Source organism: Photinus pyralis, unplaced genomic scaffold (assembly GCF_008802855.1).
Source record: "Photinus pyralis isolate 1611_PpyrPB1 unplaced genomic scaffold, Ppyr1.3 Ppyr1.4_LG4, whole genome shotgun sequence".
In the NCBI taxonomy this organism is placed as follows: domain Eukaryota; kingdom Metazoa; phylum Arthropoda; class Insecta; order Coleoptera; family Lampyridae; genus Photinus; species Photinus pyralis.
This window is the reverse complement of record NW_022170511.1, coordinates 27,118,764-27,137,681: the sequence shown is the minus strand read 5'-3', so window position 1 is coordinate 27,137,681 and position 18,918 is coordinate 27,118,764. Positions and strand designations below refer to the sequence as shown.

Sequence of the window (18,918 nt, the reverse complement as noted above, 5' to 3'; positions counted from 1 at the left end):
TGGGAAAAGACTAGGCGCATTATCTCAATGCCCAAGACATGAATTTGATGCATTTTTGGCGACCACGTGGATTTTGATCAAAACATGTCAAAATCGTTATTTATGCACCAAGAGCGTTGGGAAAAAGACTAAGCGCATTATCTCAATGCCCAAGACATGAATTTGATGAATTTTTGGCGAAAACGTGGATTTTGATCAAAACATGTCAAAATCGTTATTTATGCACCAAGATCGTTGGGAAAAAGATCAAGAGCATTATCTTAATGATCTAAACATGAATTTGATCTATTTTTATGGACCACATGGATTTTGATCAAAACATGTCAAAATCGTTATTTATGCACCAAGATCGTTGGGAAAAAAACCAAGAGCATTATCTCAAAGCCCAAGACATGAATTTGATGCATTTTTGTTAACTATAAAATGTATTTTGTAAGATTAAAATAAATTGTCGTTAAAAGTGATTGTAATACTGAGGATCCTTCGATATTTCGTTGTATCGGTTTATTTTTATAAAAATCGTTTTTACAGAATAAAGGCTGACATGTGTGTACGGGTTGCATTATGGTATGAAAGGTTGGGTGGACCGGGGATTCATTAACTAAAGCCGCCTACAGACACACAAACACAACTTTTTAGGAGAAGAGGGAAATCTATTAGCGTATAAAGCATGAAGGCTCTTTCAGACATCTTAAATTATATAATTCTAAAAGTATTTCTTCCCAACGGACAGTCGAGGATGTTTTGTTGAGAACTGCGATTCCAAAATGTCTAAAATTGTCTTTTCCCTTTTATTTCTAGTGGACATTGCTAATATCTGCTTGAACTATGGTAAATCTAGTCCTAATTATAAAAAATGGAACTAAAGGGAATGCGGTAAAGAGGTTTGTGGGTCATATGTAGATATAGGCGATCTATAAACACATTTCTATTAATGATAATACTCTAAAATTTATATTTCAATTGAAAACGGAATTGACAGCCATTAATAGCCATTCATTGAATAAAAACATAATTTTTTATTCAATGAGGAGGGTAAGAATTAATTAAATCAGCAAAATCAATTGCAGGTATTCAATTTTAAAGAAGGGCCACACCATAGGCGCAACTAGGGGGGGCTAAGCCCCCCAAAACCGAAATCAGCCCCCCTAAGCCGTGCGACAAATCATAATTTGTATATCGTATGCAGCTTTACTTATTTGCCCTGAAAATTTTTGAACTCGCTTGCTACCCGAGCGGAATATTGTAGGCGTCGGCGTCGGTCGGTCGGTGAACTATTGAGTCATCTCTCAAGCTGCAATCATATTGCCAGTTTCTTCAGCAACCTGTGAAAGGTCATTTTCGGCTATGCGAAATTTATGAGCTGGTTAAGAACAACAATGGCTCAAGACCGTTTCTCTAATATTTCTCTTTGATATATAGAAAGAGGCGTTTCCGTCGATTCCGAACAAATTGTTAATAAATTTGCAAAAAAAACTAGAAAAATAGGCCTGTAGTAACATCAATAAAATTTACTTCTTGTTTTTTTTATAATAATAAACGTGTAAAAAATATAGAAAACGAGCTCCTGGGTATTGCTATAGCATGTGGAAAACCAAATTTTGAAACTGGCGTTAAATTTGCTTTTATTCCAAGTGGTTATGTATCAAATTTCATTTAAATACCATCATAAATAAGAAAGTTAGCAATTCACGAACTTCGATCTACAAATATGATAAAGAATCCACCTGCAAAATTTCAGCGTAATCGGTCCATTCGTTTACGAGATATCGTGCTAACGGACGGACAAACGGACAGACACACGGACAGGCACCGCAAAATAATAATAATAAAATAATTTGATAAATTTACATTTGGTAATGTCTTTAATAAAGTGAATGTGATGTTCAGAATTCAGAAAATTTTCAACTTAGTAGAATGGGAATGCTCTTAAGAAAAGAGATAAAAATTGGATAGTTTTTTGGAATGGGCTTTATAATTTACACCGGGCTGTAGCCCCCCCAAAAGTTGAAGTCTAGTTGCGCCTATGGGCCACACATTGAACTTAAGTTCATAAGTGGGTGATGGCTGATGAATTTTTGGTGTGTTTTGAGCGATTTACTTTACTTACCATATTCATATTAAATTGAAAATGATTAATGAACTCTCTCATCCTCCGCAATTGTTTAATACAGTACTTCTCCATTTGTTTAATCACTGCCCGTCCACAAACTGTACTGAGTCGTTATAATCATTGTGATACGCTCTAAACAATTGATAAAAATGTAGGTAGCTGCGGAAGTTCTAATTTAACGCAAATTAATAATATTTTGAGGATCTGAGTGATAAATGAGCAATGTTCATTTGTGTTTGAAATTCGACAGTATAGTTTCCAAGATTTCCAATCACTCAGCACAGCTTGCGAGCATTAGAGAGCAGAAAGGTGTGCAAGGTAGAGTGTATATTGAGAACCGTATCCTTCTGATCCAAGTTGCACATAGCATTTCTACCTCGGTGAATCATAAAAAGAGATATGAAATTCGCAAATATAGTCCCATTAGTGCAGTAAACAAAAAAATTATCGTTCCGTATTAACAACGCATAAAACATATTTTTCCTATAAAGCTATATCAGAGTTAATGGTGATTAGCCATTAGGTGATTACTGTGTCCGATAACTAATACGGAAGTTTATGGATTTGGAGATTCATATATGCCAAGTTGATAAATCAAATCAGGTGGAGGCGTGACTTTTGTTTCACGGTCTATCGGGTAAATTGGGGATGCCGGCTGTCTTATGGTAGAAAATAATAAACGAAACAAATATAGAAAACGAGCTCCTGGGTATGGCTATAGCATGTACAAAACCAAATTGTAAACCTGATGTTAGTTTTGCTTTTATTTAAAGTGTATATGTATGAAATTTCATTTAATTGCTTCCATAAATAAGAATGCTGGCACTGCACATCCTACACAAAACCAAATTTGGAAAATGGCGCTACATTTCCTTTTATTCCAAGTGACTATATGTATCAAATTTCATTTGAATGCCTCCATAAATAAGAAAGTTGGCATTGCGCATGGGCAAAACCAAATTTTGTAACTGGTGTTAAATTTGTTTTTATTCCAAGTGGTAATTGCATCAAATTTCATTTAAATCCCTCCATAAATAAGAAAGTTGGCACTGCGCATGCGCAAAACCAAATTTTAAAACTGGCGTTATATTTGCTTTTATTCCAAGTGGTTATGTATCAAATTTTATTTAAATGCCTCCATAAATAAGAAAGGTTGGCACTGCGCATGCGTAAAGAAAATTTTGAAACTGGCGTTAAATTTGGTTTTATTCCAAGTGGCTATGTATCCAATTTCATTTAAATACCTTCGTAAATAAAAAAGTTTGCAATTCGGTTTATAAATGGTCGAGATGCGAAAAGATCACTGTGAATGTTAATCGATTAGGCTCAATTTTTGGAATTGCGTTTTATATAGCTAAACCTATACGCATATTGAATTTCATGCAATTCGGTTCATAACTCACGGAGATGTCAAAAGGGCCTTCTTTATTTTTTGGGCTACATTGCCAATTCACGAACTCCGATCTACAAATTTCATAAAGAATCCATCTACTAAATTTTATCGTAATCGGCACATTCGTTATCGAGATATCGTGCTAACGGACGGACACCGCAAAATTATAAACTCGCTAGGAGCTCGTTAATAAAAAAGAAAGAATAAAAAAGGCAGCCTCTTTGGTAAATAGCATCCATTAATCGGCCAAGGTTAAACAAAATCGAACCCATATGTAACAACTGCTCTGGTCCTTCTATCCGACGTACTCCTTTGAATACAAAAACCAAACTTTCCGTTCGCGATCCCTTTTTCATTACCAACCACCACTCCTCCCTTGTATCAGCCAGAGGAACCGCTATCCCAGTACACAGGCTTTATACCTTCCACCCCATTCCCTTAACCCCAAATCAACGGCACCTCGAGTGCGTAGCTTAGCTACCACCATCCACTTTTTTAGGGTCCCCACTTCCTTCTTCTTTGGTCAACCGATTTCCGCCAAACTGCTTAACCTTCACCTCTTCTCTCCCACACCGTGCTGATGGGCAGCATTAACCCCAATTTCACAATGCTTTCCGATATGCTCGTAGGTACAATTGTGATATAGAGATCTCCATCACAACCGATTATATTATTCCTCTTTTCACACCGATGACTGACACGTAAAAACTGAGTATAATTGCCTTAACGCCATAACTACGTGTTTTCGCAAGATAAATGGGTGCAACTACCCTCAAACCGGTTTACATTGCCGGCATATCTACCGTTCAATTTAGATAAAACAACTCATAAAATGTTAAACTGCATGTACAAAAAATGAACATCAAACGCATAGCTCTACTCCACCATCTATTTCCAATTAATTTATACACCAAAAGTGTGAGAATGCCAGTGGTAAGTATTCGTTATAGTCCACTAACACACAAGCAAAACCGCATATGAATAGAAGAAATATTAATTAGAGGACCCCTTTCTCGCTCACGCACCGTCCAGCAGCGCAATAATTAAACGGCCATACAGAGAAACATCAAATTAGAGCACCCCCCTTCTCGCTTGGCTTACGCACTGGCCGACAGCGGGCAGGAGATAAGAGAGGGTATAGGGTTAGGGCACTGAATAACCCCTAGCAAAACAGCTGCAAGATCCGTCCTGTAGCTGCATGACTTTCACGCAACGACTGGTCTAGACCACTCGTTGCGTGAAAGTCATGCGCAGTTGTAGCTACAGGACGGATCTTGCAGCTGTTTTGCTATAGAGGTTATTCAGTGCCCTAACCTATAAATTCACATATTTTCTGTGAAATAAAACATGGAATTGTTCGAGGATTTTCTGGTTATTAATAGCAGTATCCATAATGCAAAAACAAAACAAAATACAAAACTGACAAATGACAGTTCAATTCTTGTCTGTGATTGGTTAGCGCATAAAGTTTGTCCACGATTCGGGAATGCGGCTGAACTTGAACTTATCCCTATCGTATACGATCATGACGGCATCGCAGCCGGGCACATCACATGCACATCACGGAGCATATCGACTAACTTCGGGAATCGATGCCCAGGTTTATAAAATAATAAAGGCCGTATTAGACGATGCAATTTTTATTGCAATCCTTGCAGCAACTATTGCTGCTATTATTGCAGCAATTATTGCAAAAAGATGCAATGATTACACTATGCAATTTATTTGGAAATTTTTTTATACCCAATTCTAATCATGTATTGGTGCCAATGAAAGTGGAATTGGCATCACTGGGAAATACTTGAAAGCAACTTCACGTCTGTTGTAGACCAGGAAACGTGTGTTTTGTGACGTTTCCTTTGTTGAAGGCCGTGCAATTTATTATTTATATTTGCACGCACTTATTCACACTCATGGCCGTTTGCACCGACAAAATTAAGTGGAGCTTAGCTGAAGCGTAGCTTAAAATCCATGGCAACGACAACGATTATTGAGACAATTGTTGCCATGGATTTTAAGCTACGCTTAAGCTAAGCTCGACTTAAATATGTCGGTGCAAACGGCCATCAGGTTCGTTAAATTCATTGAGTAGGTTTAAGTTTCCCTTTGTGAAATCGTTATTGGCAAGCCACTGCCTGGTCCAAAAATGTCGTCGTCTTCTTTGTTTCTTTTTTTTAAAAGAGCAACAGCAGACGCAATAACTAAAGATGCGGCAGCAATATCCATTTTTGAATTCCTCGTAAATAGGTTATTTCAGTTTTAACTTTAAATAACAAACCTGTATATAGCATAAGGAGGTAATGTTCTCCAGTGCATACCACTTTATTTTTTTTATAAATTAAATGTTACTAAAATAGTTACTAAATTGCAAGAAAAATTGCAAGAAAAATAGCACAAGTTCTATAACCAGAAAATTGCAGAATGTCTTGCTGCAATATTTGGCGCAAGAAATTGCACGTGCAATTTTAACATACACGGAGCAATTTTTCGTGCAATTTCTTGCGGCAATGAATTGCTGCAAAAATTGCAATAAAAATTGCATCGTCTGCCAGTCACGAGCTCTTGCTCAATACGGGCGACGATGAATGACGGTTAAAGTTTACAGAATCTGTTTTTGTCAGATTTCAGGTGCTCGCTTAGCCACTTCCAGCGGCCGAATAGCGGATAGAGCAGAGACACATGGTACAGATTGTAAACATAACCCTAAAATGACATACTTATGAGAAATTTAAATAATGTCTGATTACGACAGATCAAAATTTTATGGGAAGAAAAAATTTCCGAATCGAGTAATTTTTGAAATGACGACTTCGTTTCAAGGTACTTACATTATCATTTACAGGAAAGTAACAATTTTGGAAGCCGATTTTTCAACAGCAAGACTTCCACCACAAAAGAATCAGATAAGGTTGACGACAAACCTAAAAGTATTAAGAAAACTACGATTTTGGCTCGTGAACACCATGCAGAAGAGCGTTCGGTCTCGCCAAAGCCAGTCATACGTGAAAGCGACTCCACACCATCGATCGCCATTTCCGCATCTCTACATTCCGAATGTAAGACTACTGACTAACATACTGATAATTTACTCTACCGTTGCAGCATCCAAACAACATTTAGCCAAAAAAATCGTAAAGTGTGTGAAGCTACTGGACGATGGCGTTATTTGCCCGGAAAATGTCCAAGATTACTTGCAAGAAAACGACGATTATCTTGTTGTTGGAATCGTAGGTATGCAAGGTGTCGGAAAATCAACTATTTTAAATCTCCTCGCTCATAATTCCATTAGTAACGACTTGAAAAGGTCGATATTCAAATATTCAGAGGACTCGAAAGAAAATGTACCTGAATTTGACGTGACTGTAAACGAATCGGATTGCAAAATCAAGGTGGACAATGTGATATTTAAACCACAAGGTGCTGCCGACATCGCTAGCAATTCTAATGGTACAAGTGGAATTGATTTTTTTATTACTCAGAATAGAGTAAGTAGACCTTTTGAGTATTGTCGATAAATTGTTAATGATTCTTTATACGTAGATTATTTTTTTGGACTGTCAACCTTTCAGTTCCGTGGCAGTGCTGGATGATTTTATACGTAGTGAGGCAAAGGTGTCGAGTATGGTTAATGACTTTTTACCTTTGGAAAATAGTGGTGAAATTCAGGGATTGCAGATGACTGCTTTACTTATGTCTATTTGCCATGTTTTAATTTTGGCTCAAGACTGGTTTTTTGATAGTAATGTTATCCGGTAAGTAAATTTAGATGTAAAAAAGTACAGTTAGAATGGTTGCATGTCATCAACAGAAAAACATGCCATTCCAATTTAACAAAAAGTTCCATGTGCAAAACCCTTTTTCGTTGATATCTGACACTTGACACTGCATTTAGCTCATTTATTAATAATAATTGTTGTTAGTTGAGCAACACCTTCAAAAGTTTAGCAAGCATGCGCCAATGTGATGTCATCTAATTCATGACTCGCAATTGTTCTTAAACTGATCTGACTGTATGTGTGCCATATATGGTAGTTACAGCACCTATTGGAAACAAAACAATACTTTCCTTTATACATACTTTGTGGTCTGAAAGTAAAAAGGGATACTGTAATGGGATTTTTGATTCAAATGTTTAGGCTATTTTTTATGAACTGTATTATATAACAGTCAGTAACTATTATAGTCAGGTATACAAAGGAAAGAAGGAACAGAAAATTCCGTTTTATCCACTAGTAAGGCGGCACGAATAAGCTACATATGACACATTCTTTGGCCAACCAAGTAAATGAAAATGGAGCTATGCTCTTGGCCGAGGGGTGTGACACGAGTAATTTTTGGTGTACAAATGAGATGTATGTAATTTTAAATTACTTGAAATTCTATAAAATTACTTAAATTACTTATTAGAGTAGATTAATTACAAAAATTACTTATTCTCCAAAATTACTATGAAATTACATAAAGAATTACAAGCATTACATTGTAAGTAGAAAAATTATTGTCGTCCCCACTCTAAAGTATTAAAATTCCGCTAATTTAGCAGTTTATTGATTAATACGATTATTCTGCTTTATTAACGAGCTCCTAGCGAGTTTATCATTTTGCGGTGTCTGTCCGTCCGTCCGTCCGTCAGCACGATAACTGATAAACGAATGGACCGATAACGATGAAATTTTGCAGATGGATTCTTTATCAAATTTGTAGATCGGAGTTCGTGAATTGACAATGTAGACCGAAAAATAAAGTAGGCCCTTTTGACATCTCCGTTATATTTATGAACCGAATTGCATGAAATTCAATATGCGCATAGCTTTAGCCATATAAAACACAATTCCAAAAGTTGAGCCTAATTGATCAGCATTCACAGTGCCCTTTGCGCATCTTGACCATTTACAGACCGAATTGCAAACTTTCTTATTTATGAAGGTATATTTAAATGAAATTTGATACATAATCACTTGGAATAAAACCAAATTTAACACCAGTTTCAAAATTTTATTTTGCGCATGCGCAGTGCCAACTTCCTTATTTATGGAGGGATTTAAATAAAATTTGATACATAGACACTTGGAATAAAACCAAATATAACTCCTGTTTCAAAATTTGGTTTTGCGCATGCGCAGTGCCAACTTGCTTATTTATGAAGGCATTCAAATGAAATTTGATACATAGCCACTTGGAATGAAAGCAAATGTAGCGCCATTTTCCAAATTTGGTATTGTGTAGGATGTGCAGTGCGAACTTTCTTATTTATGGAAGCAATTAAATGAAATTTCATACATATATACTTAAAATAAAAGCAAAACTAACATCAGGTTTAAAATTTGGTTTTGCACATGCTATAGCCATACCCAGGAGCTCGTTTGCTATATTTGTTTAATTTATTACAATAAGTAGCCACGTCTTTTTTCAGATGGAAGACAGTACTATTAATCAAAGGGAATCAGGTGATTTAGGTGGTGACATATTTCAAGAGTTTCAAAAAGAATATAATGTTGTCATCCGTTTATACCTCAAAAATTTGCTACAGTTTTGTGGTTTTGATTAGTCCCATTAGTCCGTGGGTTGCGCCTCAGGTTGCGTTGCAAGTGAATAAATTTCAACGTAATAACTGATATCGTTGTGGTTGACACGAATTTGTTTAGATACAGCAATCTTGACAACTATTACATAATCAGTTTCACATTTAGAAGTTTACTGAAATTACAGAAATTACCGTTTGTAATTCTGGAATTACAAACATTACGCAATGCATATCAAAAATTACAGAAAAACTACTATTACAATTCGAAAATTCCAAAAATTACTTAATACAAGCCGAAAATTACAAAAATTACGTAGTGTAATCACAAAATTACAAAAATTATCTGAAATTATATGAGTAATTTAATGTAATTACAGTAGGTGTACGTTTTATTTGCTTGTGGCACACCCCGAGCTCTTGGCAATTTCATGCTCAGCTATATGGGGCTCCATCACATATGCTTTAGTGGCCCCTTTAATGTTCCTGAACAATTTGAGCATATACTGTATTAGTGAATGGGCACTAATGGAGCATTTAGTATTATAAGGTTGTAAACAGTATAATTTATTGCTGTTTTATTTTTGATGGTCTGTTTTAATTACGTCTTGACCAGGCTGTACAAATTTGATTTTGTGGCATTTTTGTACAGAGAATATTATGGCCTACTAAAGGATGTGTCACTCTGTGGCAGGTGCGAGGGCAGGTGCATTAAGTGCCTTTCAAATAAAATGTGAGACTTGGTCTATATTTTTCTTAACCGACTGAAACATTGACCCAGTTGACTTGATACATTTTGTTAATATAGGTTTCTACAAACAGCAGAAATGTTGAAGCCGACTATATCAAATCCAGAGGACGAACTTGTGGATCATTTTCCTCATTTAATAATCATCCAAAATAAGGCTCAAATGGAAGATTTTTCTCCAAAAAAGTTCAAGCAAATGCAGCAGGTAATTTATCATTTCATAACTGATTTGTTCAACTATTTCGAAATTATGGGAAAACGAGGTAGAAATATGTTACGAACTAGAGGCTGCATGTGGTCAGTCTGTACTGTTGTTCGCAAAACTAAAGTGTGATACAAAGGTTCTAAACATATCTTTTTTAAGAAAGGGATCTGTTCGCATTATTGCGCCTATATTCATGCAGCAATTCAGCAATACTAGTGCTGACCGCTTATTTTTTCATTTTAGATGTATAGAACGCTATTTAACAAATCAAAAATGCATTTAGAATCCGGCATGGGTCTTGGATCTGGCAGAATTATGAACAGTTTATCTCCAAATAATTGTGGTGATCCGATTAATTTGTTCCTCATACCAGAGTATAACGAAAAGACAGGTAAGTCTGGAAATTAACGGCGTACATGTTCCTACCTTTAGTGTGTTCCAGATGAAGTGTATAAAGGCCACCCGTCGCTTGAAGATCTCGTCAAGAAGTTGCGTTCGAATATACTCGGCGCCACTAAATACCATTTGAACAATACAAGTGAGAAGCATTGGCTCGTTTATTGCTCGAAAGTGTGGGATCATGTGAAGAAGAGTAATTTTTTTGTCGAGTACACAAAGTTAATGCCATAATTGTAACTTATTTGTTGTATAATTGAAAATTGTCACTAGGCATCGGACGGATTTATTAAGTGGTTCATTTCCTGACTGTTATATGTTTAGTAAAAAAAACACTTGTTGCAATTTTTAGTTTGCTTTGTTTTGTTAAATTTCTGGTGTTGGTGTTGATGCTCTGTATGCTTCGATTCCACTATTCCGTGGAGTGAGTACCTCATACAGTCCTTTGATTCTTTGCTGTATCTGTTGCTTACTCATCTCGTGCGGATTGCGCTCTTGTGTCTTAGCATATACGAGAAGGGGGTCCCATAATTGGATGCGTCTCCGTACGAGTAGTTTAACAATGTTCCGCGAAGGGAGTAACTGATATAATCTGATGATTCGCTACATATGTTGTTCGTGGCCCATTGCCGGACGTTGCGTAAAACTATACGAGAGAGAGGGGTCCTCTTATTAACATTTCTCCTATTTATGTGATTTGCTTGTGCGATAATGGAGTTTAACCTGAATACTGCTGGCGTTTGTCACTTGTACCTTTCCGTGTTAAATTAATTGAAGTCAATGCTGCAGCTATGCTTGACGCGATCTTTTTTTGTACTTGTAATTGACCATTTTACCTGATTTGATTTATAGTGCTTTCCACATGCATTTATAATGTCTCTTGTGTTTGTTTTTTTGACTTTGTTTAACTGCATTTGATTCGATTACCAGATTTGTATCGTACAGTTTGAGATGTTTTATTTGTGGATTTTCTCTTGCATTTTGCTGCCATAGTAGATTTATTTCATGTATTTCTGTCGGTTATGCCGAGGTTTTTGTCCCAAAGAAGGTTTCTCTGCCTTTGTTGTATGCGTCAAATATTTATTTGTTCTTGTCATTTCTTGGGCACAGAATTCTGCATTTAGAAATGTTGGATTCGTTATTTACAACCAGGTGGCTTCCAATGAAAGGCGCGACAAGTTTAACAATTTATTGTTTTTATTTGTTTATTTACACTAAAGACCGATAATCACTGAGCTAGCCATCGGCATGAAGTTCAACAGTTTTGAAAATTGGTTTGAGCAGGCATCGTCAGTGTGAATTTTGTAACTAACTGTTACAAGCTGAATCTTTTTGTTTTAATATTTCAGATTATGCATTTTGATGTCATTTTTTTTCCAAAATTGATGCAGCAAAGTAAATGAAATGATTGATGAACATTCTTTTATTTCATTTATCAGTGCATGTAACATTGATAAGACGAGCTTACATAGCCTTATACTGTGTAAAGATGCTCAACTATCGTATATCAAACAACCGTGGTAAACAGTATCTGAGCAATTAGTATACAGTACACCTTTTCCAGAACTCTAGCCTACCATTTTACTTACCTACTACTATGAATAAAATTAATAATACGGATATAAAATGTCAATAAATGCTATAGTAAGCAACTACCTACTTAAACACGGTAGCAAGTAGAGGTCGCTTTCGTGCTTGCATAGGTTTATAAGAGTGTTGATAAATCGTAGCTAATCGCCAGTGTTCGGGATAATCTTGCCTCTTAAAGTTCTGCAAAGAGAAAGGAGGGGCCAAACTGTTAATCGTATAATTCCTCTCTTTATATGGATCTTTCATCTTAGGTATTCGCAAGGTGTCTGATAGGTTCATATAATCTGTACTTACTTTTTGCGGTATGCCGGCTTTGAACGCCATTTTGTACTCTGTTTTTGGCCTGCTGTCCTTAATGTTTACGTTCCTCATTTCGCACGCCACGCATAAGCGCTTCTTCGGCGTCTTTTTACTGCGCTGATAGCAGTCTCTGCTGCAGAATTTGTAAGCGGTAATTTTTGACGTTACCTCGGGGGAGTTTGAATGCAGTCTGGTGAAAATTGGATCGGGATTTTGAGGGTGCGGTGCCGCGCTTTGGATTCGTTTGCTTGCTTTGGACGTACTGGAACTGCTAATACTTTTGGCAGTTTTAGCTCTGTACGCCTGAGGGTCGTACATGTAAGGCAGTGCGTTGTTACTGTAATTATGTAATCCATCGCAAATTTGTTCTTGTTCCTCCTCATCGATACCTCGTCCGCCATCAGGCGTATGCACCAGTGAAAATACTGCAGGTGCCATGGAACCGTTTGATCCGTCAATGTGCGGTGTTCGCTTAGGTTCATCTGTGGGATTTTCGGGAGTTAGATCCCAGCACACCGCTAATTGTATTGGTGTTACCTTCGATTGCCTAATAAATCTCCATTTTTTATCAAAGCTGCTGACACTACTCGGTCTATCGTTGGCAGAATCCTTAATTTTGTTACATATACTGGTTTTAGGCCTAAACACCTTGAGCTTTGTACATCGAGTTGGGCCATAACCTGCGTAGGCTTTCCAAGCAACCCCGGAAGCGTAATTACCTTCTTTTAATGCGAGACCAGGCTCTCTATGCCTTTGCATTTGGAGCTTCCTATAGAACGCATCGCTAACCGTATCTGGTAATGGCTGATGTTCCAAATTCTCCTTGTGCAACTTTTTAGCCAAATCGAAGTTTCTTATAGCAGCTATTATTGGCGAATTCACTCTCTTATCCTTTCGGCACCCATAGCACCAATCGCCATTATACTCCTCCGTTAACATTTCCTTATGCTTTTGGTAAAATTCATCCGCAGACTTCCTTACGTCCTCCGCTTCCTTAGGAGGTGATCTATAAAAATCTTCTCTGGTGCCTGGATACCCCTGCAGGGGCGCAGAATTCTCGCGTATTCCTCCGAGATCATACCTATACTTGTTAAGAATACCATAATCGAGGTCGCGATGTTTCTCCTCCGTCAAATCTCCAGGAACGTAAGGAGCTACCGCATTCCTTTTCGAGTCCTAAGTTTCCATAATGCACAGACATGTTTAAAAATTGAAAGACAAAGTTAATTTTACAGTACCGCAATTGCAATAATTTTTATTAGTAATTTAATGTGACTACCCAAAGATGCATATTGGAGGAGATTTACATATCGTGTATCGGGCACAATGGATTCTGAAATTGTACTGAAAGTAGACTAATACAGGGAACTCTTACTTACCACAGGATGCTTTTCATCTTTCGGCAACTCGTCTGTTAGTTTAATTTCTTCCTGCGCTACTACTGGGGCATCCTGAACTTGCACTGTTTCTTCAGTCGATACCCGATTACTTTCACCCGATTGATTCTTTTGGGACTTTTGGCAGTGACGTTTCCATGCTAAAATTTTATCTTGGCGGGGCGCGGATATTTCATCGGCTGCAAAGCATATCAGTTATTATATCTAGGTACATTCGATAAAAGTAACGGCTTTTACCTATTTTTCGTGTAATTTTGCGTGGATAATGCCATGTGCCTATGTAATTTCCCCACTGATTAACTTTGCTTCTTGGTACTCCCGGCAATAAATTTCCACGGTCGTTAGAATTTATAACTGTGCGACCGTGGTTAGCACAAGGTCGTTTGGGATACCAATGCGGCACCTCCCAGTTTCGTAATCTGGTCGGTTTGAACGGTCCTTCAAACTAAAAATACATTTGTTTTATATTTGATTGTACATTCAAAATTGATAGCCGTTGTAATCTGGATGTGTTTTACTGTGTTTTGTAGGTATCTATCTAGTAATTTAAGAAGTTTTGTGGACAAGCGATGCGATGAAAACATTTTTAAGAGAATGTATTTGTGCCATATACGAGCTATTCCCAGATGGATTTACCTATCCACCCATCCACAGTTAATTGTAATCTCCCAAAACAGACGCAACGGTGAAATATTTTAGGGGGATATACTAACATAAACTTTTACGTTGCTACATGTTGTGTGGTCATTTTGATTGGTTTCTTTATACGTCGTGTGTAAGTGTTGACTGTAGAGTGTTCATCACAATGAGTTAATAAATTTAATTTATTCAATCCCGTTTCTATTTGAATAGCGCATCTCCAATTCGAAAATGTTCCCTCACGTAAATTTTATCACTCATAATCGAACGGTCTCTTTAGAAATTAGGCTAACCGACACTTTGCCGTCAATTTATCGCAATGAGTTTCTTAACAATGCGATTGAAAAATAGCAGCGACGATTTTCCACTCAAAATGAAATTTTCAGAGGTACTTTCGTTCATGTTTGCTATGAAGCGGTACATGTGTAAATTTCCCTACGTTTACTAAAATACAAACTCAAAACCAAATTTTTGAAAACGGCTAAAGCGACCACCTGTTATAGTTTTCGGGTATTTTTACAATACACGTTACGGTGACAGTATTTATGAACTCTCCTTGAATAAATCTATACGATCGGGAATTTTTTCGGGAATTCCAAATTGTTTTCTCTATTAATTTCCATGGAATTTTTTATATGGGTAACTTATTTACGACGAATCGCATCACCCGTATAGCGTCAAATAGATAAATGATTCGATTTGATTTAATCCGGAAAGAAAATATTTTGAAGCATGTTACTGTCACCGTCAGTTGCTTCTTAACTATTGTCGTTTAAGGGCCACGAAGTTAATTTCACCTTCTGTTAAAATGTGACCGCACGCTTTTGTCTTCAGGACCACGTATGGGACAATAGCCAGTGACGTAGGTACGTTACGTAATACATTAATATGCATTTAGTTTAGATTATTCTCAACAGTTATGAACTGACATTACATTCAAATAATGACGTGTCACACTCTATACTTTTACATAAATTTACAAGAATAATTTCAAAATCAAATGTTTTACATTCATTTCTTAACAAAAACATCCACGAGATGTTGCTGAATCAACATGGCTATGATGGCGATGCATTCAAATGAATTTCTTCTTTGTTCCCTATCTACCATGAAAATCCAATATGGCGTCCATACAAAACAAGAAAGTAGCAGCCATCTAGATGTTATTTATCTCTTGTTCTGGGCCCTCAACAGGCATGCGCCCAATTACAGAGTGGCCCGCATAATGCTATTTATAGGTGCCTCTGCAGAAGAAGGTCATACTACTCCCGGTATTTACCTTACGAATTAGGAAAACCTAATTCGGAGTAGCCAGTAGAATTTCTAACACATAAATGAATCAGAGTGTGTGAAAAATACGAAATACGGAAATCGTTCTGTGCAGGTGCCTAAGAACAGAAAACTGAAAACGTGTATGTCCATCAAAAAAGTGGGGAACCTTTTTCACCCCAATGCAATACCTCCCTTACTGTCGTGCAGGTGGTAAAAAAATTATCATTTCCTTTGCTAAATTTGAAAACGTTGAGAAAAATACATGGACACAATATAAGTTATTGGTGAGAACTGTGCCGTTTATAAAGCATTGATCCTGCAGGAGAAGCAAGAGAGGGTGTTATCAAAAAAACCAAATACATAAACTTGGGTCCAGAAACTGGTGGTAGGTATCCAGTGACATGCAAAAAGGTGCCATACAGAAAACCTCATCGTCAGGTTTTTTTTGCATAATATAGATGAGACTTTTAAATTCAAAACCGTTTTGAATAAACCTCCCTGGAAAAAGAATTGGACCTTATGATGAAAAAGGGGTTTGACAAAGAAGGAATATAAAATTCCCAAAAAGGATCAAATCTCCCAAGGGTTTCCCAAAGACAAGAAGGAAGCTTTACTGAATACCATAGCTAGTGTCATATCTGGCGCAAGTTTGGACAAAGTTGCCAGAAACTGTTTAGGAAAAGTGCAAATTTTTAACTGGTTTTATGTTTTTAAAAATAAAGTGACAGCGGCAGAACAAATTCTAGACAAGGTTAGCATGGTTAGCACAAATGCAGTAAGGCATTTTTTCGGACGAACAATTTTTTTAGCTCAACTTGCAGCTAAGCCGAAAACGTGAATATGCCATACACAAAAAAAAGTATAAATTTATATGAGATAGGTTTAATGAATTTAAAGGTTGTGGTGGGTTTTAAGTCTTTTAAGTGAGTTTCCTCAGTTTTGAATCGAGAATAATTGCCATGTTTTTGCATCTGAGAACAATAAAGTGTATTTTACCAATTACCGCGGTTTGGGGAAGGGTGCGACTTGTGTGGTGACGGGAGAATTAATAAATAAGTGCACAGTATACCTACATTACTCCTTTTTTTTATTAATAAATACTCTTCTTAAAAATCATAGTCGTAAATTTAGACTCCTGCCTTTTTGTAAAAAAAACTATATTTCGCAACAGTTAAATAAAAATATCTATAAAAGCGCTGTGGCCCGAGTATGCGTAATATTAGCTTTTTCAAATTATCGATCGCCGTGTTAGTAGTGGAATCGTAAGTAAGTGCACCAAATTGGTATTAGTAAATAGTCTCAATGCAAAAAAGAATCGAGTTATTCGAAGACCCTGTATATTAAAATGGTAATTTGCAGTAGTGCGGATGACGCGTAGTAGTTTATTTGATTTTGTATGATACATAACCTAAAAATATCACATGTAGTTTTGTGAGTAATTTTTAATTGTTCTCTTTGCATTTGTGAAAATGGTAGAGACTGGCATAATATTGACTGAAGACGAGCTTTACTGCGATGTTGAGGATTTGAACGTAGATAATTTAACTTTAAATGAAGTAGCTCTTGGAAATGAAGATGAATTATATAGTGAAGATTCAGAGGACTACTACGATGACTACTTCGAAGATGAAAATTATGGGCCCACAAATGCGACACGCCACATCAGCCAGAATTCTCAATCGGCATCGAGTAAAATCGAAAGTTACCAACCTACCAACAATCTGCTTCGTAAATTCACGAACAAGATCAATGTCGAGAAGTACGAAGGACCCGCTTTGCCCAACCACGCCGCGAACCGGCTAATCGAAAAGCAGCGCCAAAACGAAAACGAACGAATTCGATTAAAGGACAAGCATGATCGCGCCACCGCCGAACAAGTCATGGATCCGCGCACTCGAATGATCCTATTCAAATTGCTCAGCAGGAATATGATAACTGAAATTAACGGCTGTATATCAACAGGAAAAGAAGCGAATGTCTACCATGCGACTTTAAAAAATGGGATCGATTGCGCCATTAAGATCTATAAAACTTCGATATTAGTGTTTAAAGATCGCGATAAGTATGTGAGTGGTGAATTTCGCTTCCGAAATGGTTACTGTCGGCACAATCCCAGAAAGATGGTACGCACTTGGGCTGAAAAAGAAATGAGGAACTTGACAAGAATGTTTAATAATGGTTTAAAAGTACCCGAACCAATTTTACTACGTTCTCATGTACTTTTAATGGGATTTATTGGGGAAAATGGGTGGCCGGCTCCCAAACTTAAAGATGTAGAGCTAAACACGTCAAAGGCTCGCAAAGTGTACAGAGAAGTTGTCCTTTTAATGTGGAAAATGTATAACAAATGTAAATTGGTACACGCCGACTTGTCCGAATTTAATATGTTGTACAAAAACGGAGAGACTTTCATTATTGATGTTTCTCAATCAGTAGAGCATGACCACCCTCGCGCATTGGACTTCTTACGTAAGGATTGCACTAACGTCACAGAATTCTTCCGGAAAAAGGAAGTTGCAACGATGGGTATCAAGGAGTTATTTGACTTTATCACCGACCCCACAGTAACAGACGACAATATCGAAGAGTGCCTCGATAAATTATCGGAAAACGCAGCTTTAAGACCAGAAATCACATCAGAAGAAAAGATCGACGAGGAAGTATTTAAAAACGCTTACATACCAAAACGGTTAACGGAAGTAATCGATTTTGAAAGAGACATCACGCAGGCGAAGTCCGGTATGGCCAACGATTTGGTGTACAAAACTTTGGTCGGTTTAAAAGGCGATTTAAGTGGGACCGTACAAAAACCCGAAATTTTAGATGATGTCAATGAAGACGAGGGAAGTGAGGAGGAGAGTTCGAATTCTGCTGGTACAGAGGAAGACTCAGAAGATGAAAGTAGTAAGTTTGTCGATTCGTCACGACCCAAACATGAAACGGTAGATGAAAAGAAGCTTAGGAAAAAGGCGGTTAAAGAGGTACAATCCGAGAAAAGAAAACAGAAGATTAAGAAGCATGTGAAAAAAAGGAAAGAAAGATTAGGGAAAAAGAAATAAGTTATTGTATTTCTGTTTATGAAAAATAAATGCTTTTGTTACATTTTCCCTAGGGAATGGTATTGTTTTATGTATGTGCAGCTTTAGATTACAGGTTTTAAGGCGCTTCTAAGTAGCTATAAAATTTTAATTTGCGCCTTACTATATGCAACACACATTACAAATTGCCCAAAATACACACAGGTACCATAGACATGAGAATGTATCCCTGCACCTGCCATTGAGGTCATGAGGTTGTCAGCGGTTTAAACTCTTCTACACTGAAGGAGCTGTGTTATAATAGAA

At 37.0% G+C, this 18,918-nt stretch overlaps 3 protein-coding genes across 4 annotated transcripts; 2 read left to right on the top strand and 1 right to left on the bottom strand.

Annotated features, from left to right (window-relative positions):
- Positions 1-6,155: 6,155 nt before the first annotated feature.
- LOC116169559 (protein SMG9) lies at positions 6,156-10,721 on the top strand. Its single transcript, XM_031485675.1, has 7 exons — positions 6,156-6,295; positions 6,349-6,562; positions 6,609-6,991; positions 7,047-7,258; positions 9,836-9,980; positions 10,224-10,371; positions 10,423-10,721. The coding sequence occupies exons 1-7, from the start codon at positions 6,242-6,244 to the stop codon at positions 10,608-10,610; spliced, it is 1,344 nt and encodes a 447-aa protein (XP_031341535.1). The 5' UTR covers positions 6,156-6,241; the 3' UTR covers positions 10,611-10,721.
- An 879-nt stretch (positions 10,722-11,600) lies between these two features.
- Positions 11,601-13,787, bottom strand: LOC116168921. Of its 2 annotated transcripts, XM_031484936.1 has the most exons (4): positions 13,646-13,787; positions 13,546-13,599; positions 12,261-13,442; positions 11,601-12,146 (listed from the first exon to the last, which is right to left on the bottom strand). In XM_031484936.1, exons 2-4 carry the CDS (start codon positions 13,555-13,557, stop codon positions 12,033-12,035), a joined length of 1,308 nt encoding a protein of 435 aa, XP_031340796.1. In that variant the 5' UTR covers positions 13,558-13,599; positions 13,646-13,787; the 3' UTR covers positions 11,601-12,032. The 2 variants fall into 2 exon arrangements, with proteins under 2 accessions (XP_031340796.1, XP_031340795.1); XM_031484935.1 differs by having other exon boundaries at positions 11,601-13,442.
- Positions 13,788-16,959: 3,172 nt separating this feature from the next.
- Positions 16,960-18,690, top strand: LOC116168920 (serine/threonine-protein kinase RIO1). The gene has a single exon (XM_031484934.1). It carries the CDS (start codon positions 17,044-17,046, stop codon positions 18,631-18,633), a length of 1,590 nt encoding a protein of 529 aa, XP_031340794.1. The 5' UTR covers positions 16,960-17,043; the 3' UTR covers positions 18,634-18,690.
- Positions 18,691-18,918: the final 228 nt, after the last annotated feature.